The 19,183-nt window shown below is 37.9% G+C and overlaps 1 protein-coding gene across 3 annotated transcripts in view; it reads left to right on the top strand.

Annotated features, from left to right (window-relative positions):
• NUDCD1 (NudC domain containing 1) overlaps positions 1-19,183 on the top strand; it is a 36,300-nt gene that overhangs the window by 3,517 nt on the left and 13,600 nt on the right. For 2 of the 3 annotated variants that reach the window (XM_041470713.1, XM_041470714.1), the window contains exons 2-5: positions 5,647-5,801; positions 13,340-13,525; positions 15,259-15,439; positions 18,165-18,350. In XM_041470713.1, coding sequence (XP_041326647.1) covers positions 5,647-5,801; positions 13,340-13,525; positions 15,259-15,439; positions 18,165-18,350 — 708 coding nt within the window. Of the gene's footprint in view, positions 1-4,095; positions 5,039-5,646; positions 5,802-13,339; positions 13,526-15,258; positions 15,440-18,164; positions 18,351-19,183 lie in introns of those variants that run through there. The other variant, XM_041470715.1, reaches the window with a different exon arrangement.

Here is a 19,183-nt window from a genome sequence, read left to right as displayed (position 1 = left end):
TACCTGTAATGTAGTGGATGCTTTTCAGTCTAGCTACAGCTGGAAGGCAGAGTAAACATTTGCTCAGAGATGGAGCTGCTGATGCAAGCCAGGAGCGTATACAGAGAATGCATTCCTTTGATCATGTGCATTTATCAGTTTTATCACTTTTTTTGAAAAATGGTGGTAATGCATGCTGTTTAGAAGGCCTGCTTCAAAAAGTTGCTGATTAGTAGTGCTGCGTGGAAAACAAGTTTGTGACTTTTCATGGAGCAAAAGGCACTGGTATGTTTCAAACATTTATAGAGATTTTCATTTGCATTTTCCATTTGCCTTTGAAAAATTAAATATAAAAAACAGTGTTCAAATTAATGCATAGGAAGTAGTAAGAAATTGTGAGCTTTTTCAGACATTCGCAGCTGTAATTCATAGAAGTTTAGGTCTCAGGAACATATTTCCTCAACAACAACGAGATGCTGGCTTTAACAATAAGAACATGTTTTTTATAATTAAAACAAAAAGCACTAATGCAGGGTTAGAAAGATCTTAGAATGTAGATACTAGAAAATAAATTATCTCTTCTTCTAATAGACCAGTGTGTCTGCAATACAAAATTGCTTCCACTGGGTGGCATTGCAAAACAAGGCATGACATACAAGCATATAATATTTGATGTCACAGAATATGCTGATATAATTGCTTTGCATATTTTTCAGTTTTGTAATGTTGCTTTGGTGTATTCAGGGAAACTAAAAATGGAGGAGCTGTTTGGGTGTTGGTCCTCAGCCTTTTTTTCTCTACATTTCATTTTCTCCCCCCACCATTTCTGCTTCATAGTGTTTGGTGGCAGATGTAAGACCTCTAAAGTATAAGTTCCTTGATTGAGTGTTCTTTAATCAGAGCAGAATTCTTTTTTTTTTTTTTTTTTTTTTTTTGCATTGCAGACCAGTAATTATAATAATATCTAGCTAGGGATCTTATTGTAACAGTTAGGTTAGGAAAGTGTTAGTTCTGTTGAATCTTATGAATTACTTTATATTTAGTGCTTTTGCTTTTAAGTAAAGCATTGTGAGTGCAAATCATTTCTTTTATTATGTTTAAACTATTTTGAGTCAAATTATTTCTTTTAAAGCATGGAACTAGTAGAGATAAATACAATTCTAGAAAAGTAGCATAATTTTCTTTATACTGGTCCAAAATATCCCATGCAACTAGGGTTGTTAGGAAATAATGTTGAAAGCTGAGATTTAGTTTATACAGTCTGCACACTTGCTTTCTTTTCTGGTGTGAATGACTGTGTATGAGTCAATGTCGCTGGGTTAACATGGTGCAGGTGTGTTTATCAGAAGTTTGAAAGAGACCACGTATCGTTCTGTTGAATAGCTGCCATTGACTGCTGCTTCTGAATTGAACCCAAACAGACTAGTGAACCCATTGAGAATGGTGCATTAATCTGACTCTTAAAAATCACATAAACAAAAAAAACCCCAACCAACAAAAACCCAGGAAAAAAATTAAAAACCGTAAAATAAACCCAGACCAAGCAACAACAAATCAGAAAAAAATCTTGACTAAGCAACTAAATTAAAACTCCTTGAACTGTGTAACTGTGAGACTGAATCAGGTGATGATCTGATTGAAGTATTTCTTCTTCTCCATTTATATTAACTTACCTTTCTCTGAATTTACTTTATTAAAATTTCTGTTTCTTTTCTCTTTTCTCCTTTATTTTTTTGCCCTCAGCTCTATTGGTTTTTCTTTTTTTTTTTTTGAAAGACTGTCAAGAAACCTTGAATCTTGAAGGCTGTAGAAAGGAGGGAATGAATTTCACCCTAGTATAGAATCTTCTATAAACTATCTAAGCACATGGTGTGCAATAGCAGATGGCAGATTTCACTTGGTCACAGTATAGGTTTCAATTAATGGAGAATGGAATAGGTTCTTTAATGGCTTTATCTTGGCAGAGCTATACCGATGTATAATGCATTCTGAAAGCAGTTGGCTACCTCATTTGAAGTGTTTCATGACAAGACAGTACACATTTGTCAGATTTCCTAATTTCAAATCACCTGTATATTGTATACTTTCTGACTTCTGTTTATGGAATTAATTACATATTGCAGTAATACAAAGGATTGGGATTTGGATCTCCTTTTCCTGACCCCTTTTATTATTCAGGGCTTATCAGAACTACAGTTGAGAAAACTAAAGGACAGAGAGTTCATGTTCTTCCAGATTTTATAAAGTTTATCACCTTGCAATCAGCTAATCAATAGTTTATTGTTCCAAGAATCTTTGCAAAAAGTTGTACATTTACTTTAGGAATCATCTAGAGTATTTAGACTGTTTTATAGTTATAGTTCTGACAGGAACAACATAACTAGGAGAGTGGGGAAGGAGAAGTGGAGAAATGAAGCCTTACCTTTTCATGGGTTTTGTGCTAAAAACATCTTTACATGTTTCTGCATATATTCTAATTTCATAGGATCAGCTATACAGGAAGTAGATGATATGTGCTTGGTTTCACCTATGATAATAATCCTGGATTATATTTGGTTTGGTCTTTAATTGTTTACAAAACATTTATGTCATCTCTTGTTGTGTTGGGAAGATATCTCTGTGATAAAGCTTGGTTACACAAACAGCTTTAAAATGCATTTTCACAATATATTCTTTTTTTCAGTGTAATTTAAAGTATTCTAGTTATTAAAGTAGGAATTGGAATGCGTAGCAGTCCTTGCCATTAAGACAGGTGTATTTTCTTCTCACTCCTTTGTTGATATTCTAGCTTGCTTTGAAGGGCTATAGCTTGTGGAACAGTAATTTATTAATTGCAGAGGTACGGAAATCCCTCCTGTGTAGTGAATATGAATAATGATTTGATCTGGGTGGAATTAAAACTGCTGGTTTGCAAATATCAGCAGTGATTAGCAGACTAATTGCTAATTATGCTGTCATTTTGCAAGCATTTTGTATAGTATGACTGGATTTTTTATTAATCAGGCAGCATAATCTTGCATAGTTTCCTGCAGCCACTGTTATGTTAATAGCCATTGTCTCTGATGGGGTCTGTTTTGAGCCATACAGTGTTGTCTGGTTGTTGAGCTTGTGATAGCTGTGCAGTGGCACTGATGGTGCTGCCAAGCGAGCTGCTCTTTGCAGAATTGGTACTCTGCCACAATAAACTACTTCTGCTGCAGTGGGTTGAAGTAGGTGCTAAAGAAGAGTGCTGCTGCAGAGTGTTGTGAATGGTCCCTGTTATGGGGTGGGATGGAAGTGAAATACTGGGAATAGATTTTCTCTGTTTCTGAGCAGAAAAGGAAAGAAAGTAGAAGTTGAAAGATTAGGAGCTACAATCTGCAATGAGAAGGATTAGCCTTGAGATGCATTTCACATACTCTGGGCTTGAGTGCTAATTATCATAGACTGACAGTTTACTTGTAACTTTCTAAAGGAGTTTTGTTGGGTAAGTTCAAGATAAGTTCCCTGTAGGAAAGCTAAGAATCCTGGGTTGACTATACTGGAGAATGAAATGGAGTTCTGGTCTATCTGAGACTATTTACACAAGGATGGACTAGACTTCTGCTAATGTATTTTGCGGTGTTTCAACTATAGCTGCTGCATCTCTGTATAGATATGCCATAGGAGGAAAAAAGCTGCTCATAATTTAAATAAGAACCTGGTTAGTCTTCAATAGATAATCTAGTCCTAATTACTGATAGTTAAGTAGAGGTTTTTTATTTGGAAAAATCTTGCTCAAGTAAATGACTGTAGCTACCATGCTTCTTGCCTTGAAGAAGGTAGTATTCTAGTGAATAGCCATTCTTTGCAGCCTCTTTCAATTATAAAAACTTAGTCTGAAATTTTGTGGTATCTTTAGGCATTTCTGGAAATTTCAGCCTCAGTGAGAGTGCTAAGAACATGGTGGGGGTTGTTTGTTTGCTTTTGATTTTTGTTGTAATTTTGTTTGGTGCTTTTTTTTTTTTTTTTTTTCTTTGTAATTACTGTGAACTAATTCTGCTTTGTACTGTTTTAATCTTTTGCTTTGCAAGTGTAGGCGTGGTAGCTCAGAATTTAAGACCATGAAATCCACGTGGTTATATGGAATATTTCTTTTGGTTGCTGTTTTCCTTGAGTTACTATAAAGCAGACTTTTTTTCCCCTTACTGTAGTACAAAGTAGGTTTGACATTGTTGTTGCATGTGTGTAGATGTGTGTTTCATCCTGTGAGAGTTATTGATAAATTGGACCTCAGCACATGCTGGTGAGAGACAGGGTGGAGGTGTATTGGGTTTGCATGGCAAGGTTTTGGTAACAGGGGGGCTACAAGGGAAGGCTTCTGTGAGAAGCTGCTGGAAGTTTCCCCCGTGTCTGACAGAGCCAATCCCAGCTGGCTCCGAGATGGACCCGTCGCTGGCCAAGGCTGAGCCCATCAGCCATGGTGATAGTGCCTCTGGGGTAATGAAAAGTATAAAAAAGTATAAAAAAAAAAGTATAAAAAGCTGCTGCACAAGAACTGCAGCCAGAAGGAGGAGTGAGGCTGTGTGCGAGAAACCACTCTGCAGACACCAGGGTCAGTGAGGAAGTGGAAGGAGGTGCTCCAGGTGCCAGAGGAGAGTGTGCCCTGTGCTGAAGACTGTGGTGATGCAGGTTGTTCCCCTGCAGCCCATGGAGGCCCCTAGGGGAGCAGAGATCCACCTGCAGCCTGTGAAGGACCTCATGCTGGAGCAGGTGGATGCACCTGACTGAGGCTGTGATGGCATGGAAATCCCATGTCGGAGCAGACTCCAGGCAGGACCTGTGATCTCATGGGGAGAGGAGTCCACACTGCAGCAGGTTTGGTGGCAAGATTTGTGACTCCACTTGGGACACCCATGCTGGTGCAGTCTTTCGTGAAGGACTGTGACCTGTGGAAGGGAGCCACTCCGGAGCAGTTTGTGAAGAACTGCAGCCTGTGGAAGGAACTCACCTTAGAAAAGTGTGTGAAGGATTGTCTCCTGTGGAAAGGACTCCTTGCTGGAGCTGGGGAAGAGAATGAGGAGGAAGGAGAAGCAGAGAGGTGTGATGAACTGACCTCAACCTCCATTCCCTGTGTCCTGTGCTACTGGAGAGAGGAGGAGGGAGTGACCAGTGGGAGTGAAGTTGAGCCTGGGGAGAAGGGAGGGTTGGGGGAGAATGTGTTTTTAAGATTTGGTTTTATTTCTCATTACCCTAGTCTGATTTGCAGTAAATTAAACTAATTTCCCCAGCTTGAGTCTGTTTTGCCTGTGACAGTAGTAGGTGAATGATCTCTCCTTGTGCTCATCCTCTCTCATGAGCCTCATGTTTTCTCTCCCCTGTCCAGCTGAGGAGGGAAGTGACATGTCGAGTGGCTTTAGTGGGCATCTGGCATCCAGCCAGGGCAAACCCACCACAACAGGCCACTGTAAATGGTAATAGTGATGAGATAATCAAAGCAAATGACTGCAGTGGCCTTCAGGGTGGATGATTTGCTTTCCAAATTTATGGTGACATTTTAAACTATGTATATATAATGTGTTTTTCTTCAAATAAAGCATACCTATGGAGTGAAAATGGAAGAATTATTTTTAAATTGTTAGTTTGAATTTTAAATTACTAAATTGTAAATAAATAATTGTTTAAATAGTATTTTTCTTTTCCCTCCAGCTGTAGCAGAAGTGCAGCTTCGTGATGATCAATATACCCTTGACCACATGCGTGCTTTTGGCATGTATAATTATCTTCACCTTGATTCCTGGTACCAGGATAATGTCTACTATGTTGATCAGTTTGGAAGGGTCATGAATCTGTCAGTGACTCTGGTAAGAATAAAATCTTTTTTTTTTAAACCACTGGATTGGAAAAGATGGGAGCAGATGAGATAGAAAATATTGCAAGTAGGATCCAAATGCAAAAGTTGGGGAAAGCTATTGCCAGGAAGATATTTCAACAAAAATGCATTTCGCCAGGAAGAATAAAAGGATTTTAAGTGAGGCTTCTGTCTTGTTTATGTTAATAATATTGCATTAGTGTTGCTACAGAGTGTGTTGCAATAGCCCTGTCCCCCAGCTTAAGGGGACAGGAGCACTCAGAAGTTGAAGATATTTGTGGCCTAAAGGAACAGCAAAAGCCAGAGGGTTCATAAAAGCTTACAGAGGTTTTTTAGTGAGTTACATGTTTGGTATAGAAATTGAAATGATAGTCCCTGACCTCCTAGTACAAACACAGAGCAGTGGGCTGATGGGATGTTGAGGGTCCTGGAGGTGCTGCCTGGGCTTGGTGGGGGTACCTGTTTATGGGTCAGTTTCTCCACTTGGAAAATACATGACTCACTTTCTATACATGTTAGTTATCATGTGAAGTTTGCTCTTTCAGTCCTTTCTGGAAATAGGTTGGAGGCCTTAGGGGGTCGCCGGTGGTCTTGATCTCCCCTCTGCAGTCCGTGTCCACATCCACTTCTCCACATTTTTCCTGTATGCATGCTGTACTGTGCTGTGCTTATCTCTAGGAGCCAGAACAAGGACATTTGTCCCAGAAAAGTGCTCTCTTACTTCTTTGTGGCCCCTGTCTCCGGCCACATCCTGTTCTTTCTCATAGTGTGTTATTACCAACAAGCCTTGGTTGAGTCCACAGCCTATGGCTATCACTGCTGGAGACATACTCATTAGCTCTTTTCTTTTAGGCTTCTACATAGTGTCACATCTGCTTCCATTCTGGGCAAGATGGACATGATGACAAGCTGAAGGAAAGGGAAGATGCTTTTTTTGTAGTTTTTTTTCTCTTTCTCCCTGGTATTACTTGATGTTTGTTTGCTAGCTTGAAAACTCAGTCATATGTATATATGTTAGAATTAGAGATGCTTAATATAGGCATAATTTGTTGGAGGCAAAAAGATGCTGGTGGCTGTGAGGGAAGTTGACACAGTGTAAGCAAGCTAGGCCAAGTCTGAAATTTCTGCTTTTATACTGATGGTCCTAAGTAATCAAGCTGTATTTCTTTTGAGCCATTTTAATGCACGGATGCTCTCATTTCCTTTACAAAACTCTATTTCATTTCAGAGAGGGAAAGGCATGGTTCTATGGACACCATATTTCTGGCAAATACAGTTGTAGTGCTTGGGCATTAAGAAAGAAAAAACTGTGTGGAAAGGAAAATGCCTATTGTCATACTACCAGAGTTTGACTTGTAACCCTGTCAGACAAAAGAAAGCACAGGGCTATGTGTGGGTTTTTGAGAGCGTGTGGCTTAGCCTATGCAAGGTTCTGGGGACAGAAATTACTAGGTCAGGACTAAACTAAGAAAAATTCTGAAACTGTAGTTTTAGATTTTCAGGAAATAAAGGTTTCCAGAGGATGGTAGGTTGAGAACTGAAGTTGCAAAATATTCCTTTGCTTTTCATGGTATGTAGCAGTTGGAGACTTTGGCAGACTCTTACTGTGACAAAATAATCTTCTAGGACTTCTTCCAAAACTTTTGAGATCATCTGGATTCCTAGGAGAATCATCTAAAAGAAGCCTTCTCTTAATAGTGGCTTATAGTGTCATAATAGTGTCATAATAGTGTCATAATCTCATTTTTTGTTTTATCCTTTGAGGTTGGTTAACCTTGGCTTGCTGCTGGACACCCATCCAAACACTCACTCACTCTATTCAACAAGAAGGTGAGAAGAAATGAGAGAAAAGCTTGTGGATGAGGATAAAACCAGGGAGATCGCTTACCAGTTACCATGATGGGCAAAACAGACTTGACTTTGGGGAAAAGTATTTAATTTATTGCCAGTTAGGACTAGTGTAGGATGATAAGAAAGAAGGTCACACAAAACTTGTAGCAGGAACAAGCTTTGTTATTCAGAAACTTGTACTTGCTCCACTGTGTGCTTTTTCATGGGCAACAGTGTGGATATCTGTCCTCAGTGGGTGTTGGGAGGACAGCCTGCTTTTCCATGTTCTGCTCCAAGGGCTGCAGGCAAACCTCTGTTCCACACCATTGGCTTAGCTCAACTGTCTGCAATGGAGAGTCCAGTGGAGCCAGCGGGAAGTGGCTGTATGTGCACTGGGCAGCCCTGACCCCTCCTCACTGAGGCCACCCCTGCACAACACAGACACCCAATACATTTCCTTTGCTAGGAGGGCACTACGTGTGCAAATTTATTTCTCTAGCAGATAAAAGACTTTACAACAGCCTATAAATTGACATAAGAAATATTCTTCCTTAGGACCTATTTCAAGATAATGGCATTTGATTAACGTCTGGTCACAAGTTTTGGTTCCACCTGAAGGGGGAAATAAAATTTATTAAGCTATGAAATAAATAGACACCATCTTGTGTCCTAGTACATGATACTGTGCTGTTTTGCAAAGGAAACATGTTTGCATATGAATAAAAAGGAATTTGTGTTCAGAAACGTCAACAAGGTGTCTCATTACAAATGTGCCCAGCCATATATTAGTCAAATGTATATTAAAAATAGCATTGGTTTTGGCCAAGTACAGCTTTCAATTAAAATTAATGTCAGTCTTCTTTAAAACAGAAGATGGAACAGGGTAATGTGTTCATCCTAAAATCAGAGTGAAAGAGCGCATAGACTTTCTAACACATCATTATTTCCAGTTCTGTTTCTTATTTTGGTTGCAGCTTATTTGTAAATATATTTTCATCTTAGTGACAGCAATGCTGATTTTTAGTAATGAGGGAAGAATATCCCTCTTGTTAAACAGAGGTTTCTGATTTGTGGACCTTCAGAAATAATTGTAGATCAACTGACTGGAAATGAGCCTAGTAAAATAAAACAAAAAATAGTTTCCTTGATTCTATAACCATTTTTTATATTTTCAACATGGTCTATTTGTTGTTGGATTAAGAAAATAGATTGGGTTTAAAAAGGGATTATCTCTAAAGGTCAGTCAGGCACCTCTTTTTTTTCAGAAATGATTTTATGGTTCAAATACATGTGGGTACACTGGCTTGTAAAATGCCTATGAAACCCATTTTATCTAATTTTGTTTCATATATTATACATATATATTGTCCTGGTTCAGGGCAAATTTGGGAGATAACCCCCAAAGGGGCTCCTCTAGAACAGCAGATTTAATTGGCCCCTCCCCTCAACCGCTTCGGGAGAAAATATCTCTTTGGAGAAAAGTGGAAAAAAACCTGTTTATTAAACAATAGAACCCAAACAATATTAAACAATAAAACCTCTTGCTGCTCCAAAAAGAGATGGCAAACTCAGAAAAGTCCCCTCCCCGGGCTGTAGCTCGGCTCACTCCTGTCAGTCCCTGCGGCGCTGGAAACGCTGCGGCCCACGCCCTGCCCGGTGGGCCTCAGGTGGAGCTGCCGGTGCTCTGCTGGGTGTTCAGTCCAGAGCAGGTTTGAACAGGTCCAAGAAGAAGAAAAACCACAGTCCAGGGAACTTCTTTTCCTCAGCTAGCTAAAACAAAGGAGAGCTCTGTCCTGCTGGCTGTCCATCTGCAGACAACACAGTCCAGGAGGAATGTGGAGGAGTGAGTGCAGTGTCTGAAAACAAACTGTGCGCTTCTTCCCTCCCCCCTTCACTCTCTGGAACAAGTCTTAAAGGTGTAAAACTTATTATTCAGCATAAACTGAACAAGACTGGGGATAAAAGCATCATATAGTCAACCCAACACACACACTGGGTGGACTATAAAACACACTCTGTAAATTAGGGGAAACAACCATAACTTCCTGAGAAATGTTCCCCCAAAGATACAGAAAAGAACAGGAATTCCTCTTCTTTATTATTACTGGAAGACCTCTTTGAAGACTGCAGATCAGATTCTGCAGTCTATGTATCTATAAGAGGGATAAGGTGGTGGATATGGTTGGGTTTGGATTGTTTAAATTATATTTTTTGTTTATTTTAGAATCTTAGAACAGCCCAGATGAAGGGATCTGAAAAGATCCTGTAGTCCAAGCTTTCATGGTGAAAGGAGCCTAGATGAGGTTATCTAGCACTCTGTCCAGTTCTGTCTTGAAAACCTTCAGTAATGGAGTTTCTGCTGTGTCCTTGGGGAGATTGTTTCAGTCACTGATAGTTTTCATTGTAAAAATTTCTCTTATGTCTGCATGAAACCTCTCCTAATGCAACTTTTAGCTGTTGTCCCTTGTCTTCTCTATATGGCTTCTTGTGAAGAGAGCCCCTGATCTCTTTGTGCCTGCCCTGGAACACTATGTGAGGTCTCCTCTGAATCCTCTCCAAGGAGACAAAGCCTAACTCCTTCAATCTTCTCACACAGGGGAGATTCTCAAATCATTTGATGGTGTTCATGGCTGTCCTTGGCACCTTTTCCAATCTCTCCATGTCTTCTTTCAACATTACTCCAGGTGGGGCCTGACAGCCACTGGGTAGAGTGGGATGATCACATCTCTGATCTCTGCTAGTGATACTTGTGTGGATGCAGCCCAGGATCCAGCTTACCTTTGGTGCTGCAGCACTGCCTTGCTGGCTCATGGTCACCTTGTTGTCTCTGTTGCCCTCAGGTCCCCTTCATCAGGGCTTCTCCCTGCCACACCACTGTGGCTTGTTCTGAGCTCTCTGATTGTTCCATTCCTGGTACAGGACAATGCTTGTCTTTGCATATTTTCCCAACGTTCTTGCTGCCCCACTCTTCCAGGCTCTCTGGCTCTCTGTGCTACATACAGGTGTTTCCCTTGTAGGTACACATGTCTACGTCATCACCTAGTTTAGTGTCATCAGCAAATGGGGTGAGGGTGCTTTCAATCCTATCATCCAGGTACCTTATGAAGATGTTCAATGTGTGGGCCCTGGTGTCAATCCCTGAGGGACCCCACTTGTGACAGACTGCTAGCACATTTTATTTAACAGCTTCTTAGTTCAGTTGAAAAACTTCAAATGATTAAGTTCTATTTCAGTTATTTAACAGATTATAGAGATGTGATGTTTCTGAATCTCCGGTTTGCATCTTGTATTTTTCTTTGAGACTATTTTGTTTGTGCTCTTAATACTGCAGCCCAATCTACTTCATAAGTAGCTGATCAGGCTGTATTGCTAATAAGGCATGTCCTGACTGTTTTTTAAACTGTGATGCCAAATTATTTTCAAATAATAAAGATTTTGTTAGAGTTTTGTTTTAACCTAACAAGCCTCTTGGGTATTCAGAGATTACTTCAACACAAAAAATTGAAGTAAATCTTAGTCCTAAGCAGGCAGCAGCATGGCTGACATTCCATGAGCCAAATAATGAGCAGAAAGTCAGTCACAAAGCCTTATTCAGCAAAGAAAGAGCTGTATGTGAGAGCGAAGGCAGAAGATAAAGAATAATCCCTAAAAGAGATGCTGGAAGACATGCCACTGTACTTAATGAAAACAGTTGGAAATCCAATTTTCAGCATGAAAGCAGGTTTCTTTTTCTGTTAGAATTATCAGGAAATTAAGAACACAGCACAGAATTAAAGCAGGACTTATGGGAACAATTAATAGAAATATAGATAAAATTGTTAATCTAACATCCATTTTGCACGGTTATTGAATCTAGCTGATTTGTGTAAAATTAACAGAGTAGGAAATAATTGATTTTTGTTTTTGTAAAGTGTAGTGGTATGCAGAATTTTTTAAAAAATATGTACATCTTGATTGTTCACTCAATAATTATATCATGTGCAATTTGTTCACCATAGTGTCTCTGTTCATTCCTGCTCAAAAGCTATCTGTAGTTCAGCTTAAAAAAGATTGCAGTGTGGCACTGCAACAGGATGCCAGATAAACTTATCCTGACATGTAGTAGAATCATAGAAATGTTTAGGTTGAAAAAGCCTTTTAGGATCATTCAGTCCCCACCAGTCACCCAGCACTGTTAAGTCCATCACCAAGCTGTGTCCCTAAGTGCCATATCTACATGTCTTTGAAATATATCCATTGATGGTGACCGCACCAACTACCCTGGGCAGCCTGTTTTATAGGGTTGTTTCCTTCTGGTGAGGAAATTTTTCCTGATGTCATCTAAGCCTCTCCTGGAACAACTTGAGGATATTTCCTCTTGTCCTGCCACTTGTTATTAGTGAGAAGAGACCAACCTTTACCTGGCTACAACCTCCTTTCAGGTTATTGTAGAGAACCATATGGTCCCCCCTGAACCTTCTTTTCTCCAGGCAAAACATCCCTAGCTCCTTCAGCTGCTCTGCTCCTCTTGTGCTCCAAATCCTTCCCCAGCTCCATTGCCCTTCTCTGGACACACTTCAGCCCCTCAGTCTGTTTCTTATAGTGCAGGGTCCAAACCTAAACCCTGGACCTGAGGTGCATCCTCAACAGTGCCCTGTATAGGGGGACAGTCACTTGTCTAGTCCTGTTGGCCACACTATTTCTGATACAGGCCAGGATGTCATTGGCCTTCTTGGCCACCTGGGCACACACTTGCTCATGTTCAGCTGCTGTTGACCAGCACTCCTGGTCCTTTTCCACTGGGCAGCTTTGCAGCCACTCTGCCCCCAGCCTGCGGTGGTGCTGCCGGGTTGTGACCCAAGGGCAGAGCCCAGCACTTTTCCATATTGAACCTCATACCATTGGCCTTGGCCCATAGATCCAGCCTGTCCAGATCCCTTTGCAGAGCCTTCCTACCCTCCACCAGATCAGCACTCCTGCCCAGCTTGGTGTCTTTTGCAAACTGAGGGTACCCTCAAATCTCTCATGCAGGTAATTGATAAAAATATTAGGAAGGACTGGCCCCAATACTTAAGACCTGGGGAACACCATTAGTCATCGGCCACCAACTGGATTTAATTCCATAGTATAATAATAATGTGATAGAAAAGTTATTTGAAAATGTGGTAGGAATTAGCACAGTTTTTCTTTGCTTGCTAATCATAGGTATTACTTCTCTTAACTTACTGAATAAAGTGACCACTCTAGAAAAGCTGAGAAATTGTATTTGCCAGTTGTGCAACAGAATAAGCTACGATTCTTTTAAATTTACAGGTGAGTTTTATGTACTAGTTTGAGTACAATTCTGTGGCTTTAATTTCTTTTTAAGTCTCCACATTTTTCCTGGGACTAGAATTATTTGAGGTAAGTGATTATTATATAGGAACACTAGGGGAAAATAAAAGCCTTTTCTAATGCAAGATATAATTACTGTTTAAAATTGAAGAAAAAGAGTGCTGAAATACCAGTTAGAAAACACTAATAGAAGTCAATTTGATGAATTTCCAACACCTTTTCTACATATATGGGAATTATGCTTGCTGCCCACTTTTTTCCAAATATGCTCAATGATACACAAAACTGATACATTGCTACAGAGATTTATTATTCTTAATTTGCCTGTAATATTTACTGAAATTAATAAATATTTCATAAAGTCTTAGATCATGACTTTGTTTATAGGACACTGCTCTACAAAAACCAAGAGAAGTTTTCAGGCTACCTACAGACTTGACTGCGTGTGATAATCGCCTTTGTGCCTCAATGCATTTCTCATCCTCCACGTGGGTTACCCTTTCTGATGGTACAGGAAGACTGTATTTAATTAAATCAGGCAAGCGTGGAAGCAGTGCATCTGAAAAGTGGGAGGTATGTCCTGCAATAAATAATATATTTAGAAGCTGTACATATATACCTATCAAAGTTATCTAATTGCATTAATAATGGTTTTTGTTATCCTGCTTGGACACAACAAATACAATTGTTACATTTGTACCTGAAGCTTGAGTCTCATGTTCTGTGGTTAATTCCTTTTTGTTTATGAAGATGAATCTGGTAAAATGTGCCTGCATTTTGTATCTGTTTTCTTTATTAGAGGGTAGTTTCCTAAGAAACCACAGATGTTTTAGTATTAACAGAAACATAGGTGTATATACTGAAGTGGAAGATTTCAACATGATGGATTAGCTCCTTTCTCTACATCTTTTGAGAGTTCAGTAAAGTAAATTGATCATCCTTTTTTTAGATGCTTGGTAATAAATACCATCTGGTTTTTATTCTGTGTGAGAATGCTGACACATAAATAAGTCACATTGAAGTTGTCAGTGAAACAAAAATACGAGATTTATATCTAAGGTTCTGTCATCATTTAAATTGACTTGTTGAGTATGTACAGCATGCAGTGGTTTAGAGTTGTTTAGAGTAGTATCACAATGCTGTAAATCCTCAAACTTTATCAGGTTTCAGTAACAACAGCTGGATTGAGTCTATACTCATTCAACTGCTGCAGCATGAATTCTTTGTAATTTATCCGTTCATTTGTTCTTTCATTGTCATGTGTTAATCTTCTAGCAAATAATGCTTTTCTTCTCTGTTGTTTGCATTAATTTTGTTTATACCTTCAGTTTTGTGCTGAATGAGTACTTTTGGAAAAAAGCTGGAATACATTGTTTTTAGATTTAAAACTTCCAGCTATAGGTACCAAATGTTTCATGCTGTAAGATATGGAGTCCTTCTGTATAAAATTAATGAAATAATTTTCATATTATAGAAATAATTTTAATGAATTTATGACATTTATAACTTTAAGTTCGTAACTAATAACATTTTATATTCACAATGATGTCTAATAGCCTTTCAGTATGACAGTAATAGTTATGTGTTCTGCCTACCTAATTCAAATATTGAAGGGACTTTTCCAAACCATGTACATAAATAAAAATTCAAGAACTTCTAATCCTAGCTTCTCCTGAACATGAATATTATTCTCCTTCATTTCATTATAGCTTTTTGTTTCTTACTTTATAGAGGAGGAAAATCGCATCTCTTGCAAAGCTAAATAATGGCACATTTGGGGACTGAACACTGGCAATGATGCTTTGGACTTTTATGTCTTCTTTTTTGCACATTTCAAGGTCTACAAAGATTTTCAGAATGTTAAAGTATCTAGAGAACTAGTGAGAGCCTTGGGGAAATGCTTGCATTTTCATCTTGAATGTGACTGCCCAGTTGATAGGCAGTGTTTATGGACCCTCTTGTTCTCATCAGTTGCTGTACCTCTGTTTATTGCAGTGCTAAAGAGCCACAACACAGTGCTAAACAGCCAGACAGGCTTGGGGATCTTTGTGCTTTGTTTATTGGGTTCTTATAATGATTGATCAATCTAAACAATAATGTTTAAAAACATTTCAGTACAGTAGCTTGATAACTACAGAAGGAGGAACCAGAAATGTTTGACATTTGTGGGTTCACGTTGGCAGAGAGATTTGTGGGAGACAAACTGTTGCTGATTTGACATTCACTGAAACCCTTCCCTGCTCTCTGTAAAAGAACAAGGTTTCCAGCTTTAACTGTCTGATTTTTATTATGTTTTTGTCTTCTAGATTGTGTTTAATGAAGAACTAGGAAGTCCATTTATTGTAGCACACAGTGTTTCATTTGTAAAATCTGATGCACATTCACTAGCTGTGCTGCTGCTTAGGGTAGAAAAAGATGAACTGGACACAAAAGGAAGTGGATTTCATGTTACTTTGGAATGGGTTACAATTGCAGAAGGAAAAGAGGGTAAGTGTTTCACATTTATATTACTCTAAGTAGTGTTTAAAAAAAATAAAGATCATGTTTTTATTCTTTGTCTTAGAAGATATTTTTCCACAGGTTCTGATATTTCTTTTCCATAGCCTAGATTTTACATAGGTAATTTTTTTTTTATATTTTGAGATCAAGTTATTTGTGATAGACCTAAATTTTGACAGACATTTGGAAAACAGGAAAAAGTAAAGTTTTGCGCTTGTGTCATTAAGATAATTAGAAAACAAGATAGCACTTTACTTGAATATTGTGAAATGCAATTTCTGTTTAGCTTGTAAAATCAAGGTAATACAGAACTATTTCTAACTAATGCTGTATTTTTTAAAATATTGTACAGCTGACTATGGGTCTTTGGTTATGGTTTTTTTGTGGGTTTGGTTTTTTTTTTGGTTTTTTTTGGGTTTTTTTTTGTTTTTTTTTTTTTTGTTTTTTTTTTTTTGTTTTTGTTTTGTTGTTGTTGTTGTTGGTTTTAGCTTCCAATTAATGATGTAGGGGATTGGAAGTAGTATGAGATAAATGTAAGACCTGTAGCATACAAAGTAAATACTGTATATTCTAGGTTTTCCTGCAGTAAGAGTGTGAAGTTATTCCAATAATTTTAGACCAATATATTGAAAAAATACTAGTTAGTGTATTAATACCTACTAATTAATATTTTATCCTAATAAAGTTTTGCAGATGATACTTTATATATTCAATATGACAATTTAATGCACATATATGAATATATATGTGCATTAAATATCATGACTTACGTGAAGGATACAAGACCCCATGTGTCACTGATTTAAAGATGTGTGGATTAAATTAATAGACATTCTTGGAATGACTGTGATATGGTCTTGCTCATTATGTTCCAAGAAATAAAATTGTAATACTGACAGACACAAGATCTTTAAGTAGTTGAAGTAAAGCATTGAAGCATACTGTGATGTTATTAGCCAAATTTTCTTCCATCTCCTACATACATAGTATGGATAACATAGCATGGAATAGAATAGTTCATTTGGAAGTGACCTACAAACTCTCATCTAGTCCAACTGCCTGACCAGTTAAAGCCTCTTGTTAAGAGCATTGTCCAAATGCCTTTTAAACACTGACAGATGGGGTTTTGACCATCTCTCAAGGAAGCCTGTTCCAGTGTTTAACCACCCTCTCAGGAAATAAATGCTTCCTAATGTCCAGTCTGAACCTCATCTGGTGCAGCTTTGAACCATTCCCGTATGTCCTGTTACTGGATACCAAGAAGAAGAGCTCAGCATTTCAATCTCCACTTCCTCTCTCTAGGAAGACCATAGACAGCAATGAGGTTGCCCCTCAGCCTCATTTTCTCCAAACTAGACAAGCCTGAAGTCCTCACCTAGTCTTGACAGGACATTCTTTCCAGACCTGTCACCAGCTGTGTTGCCCTCAGTGGCTTTAGTTGTTTCCTGCTGTTGAAACCTTGGATGATGGAAATATTTCTCAGAAAGCCACATGAGACTATCTGCCTTATGCTTTTGTGGCAAGCTCAACAGGAGAAAGAAACCTCTGAACATTACTGTCTATAACTTAGAAGAAAAACTAAATCAGTAACACTGTCAGTATAGAATTGAAGACTGTTACTCATGAGAGCACTAACACAGACTTTTATTATACATTTTAATACTGTACACTTTAATAAAAAAATTATTTTTTACATTGTATGTTTTATAACTTATGACAAATATTCTTGGAGTTGCTAAAAGTGGATTCAAAAATCTTTCAAAAACTCTAGCCAGTTATCCAGCATTTCCAGGGAACCAAATGTTTTGGGAATTTTTCCAGGGAAAAAATGTTTGAAATGACTGTTAGTAGAGATGCAAATAACAAAATTCACAGCAATCTTTAATTATAAAGAGAGAAATAAATTTTTATTTCATTTAAACAAATATCTCATTAATCAAACTGATGTATGAACCAGTCTCAAAGATAAAAGCTGTTTTGAGGAATTACAATACTCTACAATCTCTTTCATCAGTACTCAGTTGCTGTTGCTTGCCTTTCCTTGAAACTCTGTCTGTGAATGCAGTTTATGAAATCAGATTTTAGTAAAAGTAAGCAGTTAATCAACAAGCCATTTCTTAAATTATCAAAATCTGTGCTTCATCAAAGCAAAGCCTTAAAACATGGTTATGTCTCTTGACACCACAAATGCGAAATCTCTGCCCTGTTTGGCAGACTGAACAAAGGGATTGTACCTCTATTGCGTTACCAAAGAAGAAAAGAATGGAAGCATGAAAATAAATCAGAATGGGGGCAGTGGTTACCTCTTTTCATATCTTCTGTGGTACTTCAAAGGATTGTAACAAAGCTATATTCTTCCAAAGTTGGTTTTCTTTCGTTAACCAAACTTCTAGGAATGCTTGCTGTAAAAGTTTGAAATGAGGAACCACCATGCTGCCTTACGAGATTCAGAAAATGTGACATGCTTAGCTTTCTTCTGACCTTCTCTACAAGAAGAATATTATTTGTACAGAGGGTGTGCTGGGCTAGCTGTGATCAGCAAAGACCTCATAACAATAAAAGGCAGTCTTAGATTAATCCAGTATAACTCACTGGAAAACCATGGTACTGTGATTCAACAGGTGGGAATGCATAGTATTTTTAAATGTAATGTGTTCCTTAGATAATAATTTGTCTTCTAGAAATATGATTTTTTTAAAATTTTATTTTACAGGTGATCATAGATACGAAATCATTAAAAGGAGAGTTTTGCAAGGAAAATCAGTCCCCCATTATGCAGCAATAGAGCCAAGTGGGGATGGTCTAATGATTGTTTCCCACAAACCATTCACATTTATGCAGACTGAAAGTGACAAATTAGAAGAAAATGATGATGCAAAAGTATCAAATGAAAAGAAAGGTAAGACTTAGTCTGACAGGTTATGATAGGCTGCTCTCTTCTTTGACTTAGGACATATCTTGTTAGTTTAGCATTTGTTTGGAATAGCAGTGAATGTTTTAATATCTATCTTGTGGACAGATTGATTTTTGTTTGTTTGTTTGCTTTTACTTTTGGCAGTTGTATTGTGCACAAACCTATATTAGGTGCATTTTTTTGTATAGGAGACACTTAAAGAATTTTGTTGTCTTAAAGAAAAAGATATTTTGCAGACAGATGTGTAATAAGTTTTTGGTATTAGTTGGATTGCTAATGCCTAAATTTTGGCATCTGTCTGAAGTACTCAAATTAAGAAACCAGTCTTCCTAGATGGGAGGGGGCCATGGACTTCCCCAAACTCATCAGAAGCTCATCAGAAAGCTTTTTGATATGTAATTTATTCCTGCCTCTGTAAAATTTAAATAGTTATTTTGAAAAATCTTTTTAAAGAATGAGACTCTGTAAAAGATTCTATTTACTTGAGTGGGAAAGCCGTTCAGAAAATCTTCAACAAAATGTATTCATAACTTTTTTTCCTTGCAATCAAAACAAAACTAAGTATGTAAAAACTTATTAATAGAGTTGTTTATTTCTAAGTATCACTAAGCTCTGTAATTAATGTCTATGTTTATGTAATTACGTTGGATTATTTTACATTTGATTTCTGTTTCTGCATATGAGACATTGGTTAGTAAACAAATTCTAATAAATTCTATCTAAGGATAGTAGCACAATATTTGTCAATAGTGTGAAAATCTATTTGGAAAACAATACAAAAGGATCAAATTTCTGGAATGTGTTAATGTTAAACACTG

This window comes from Pyrgilauda ruficollis, unplaced genomic scaffold (genome assembly GCF_017590135.1).
Source record: "Pyrgilauda ruficollis isolate IOZ18807 unplaced genomic scaffold, ASM1759013v1 scaffold25, whole genome shotgun sequence".
NCBI lineage: Eukaryota > Metazoa > Chordata > Aves > Passeriformes > Passeridae > Pyrgilauda > Pyrgilauda ruficollis.
Note: the sequence above shows the minus strand (reverse complement) of the source record. Positions and strands in the feature narration are given on the sequence as shown.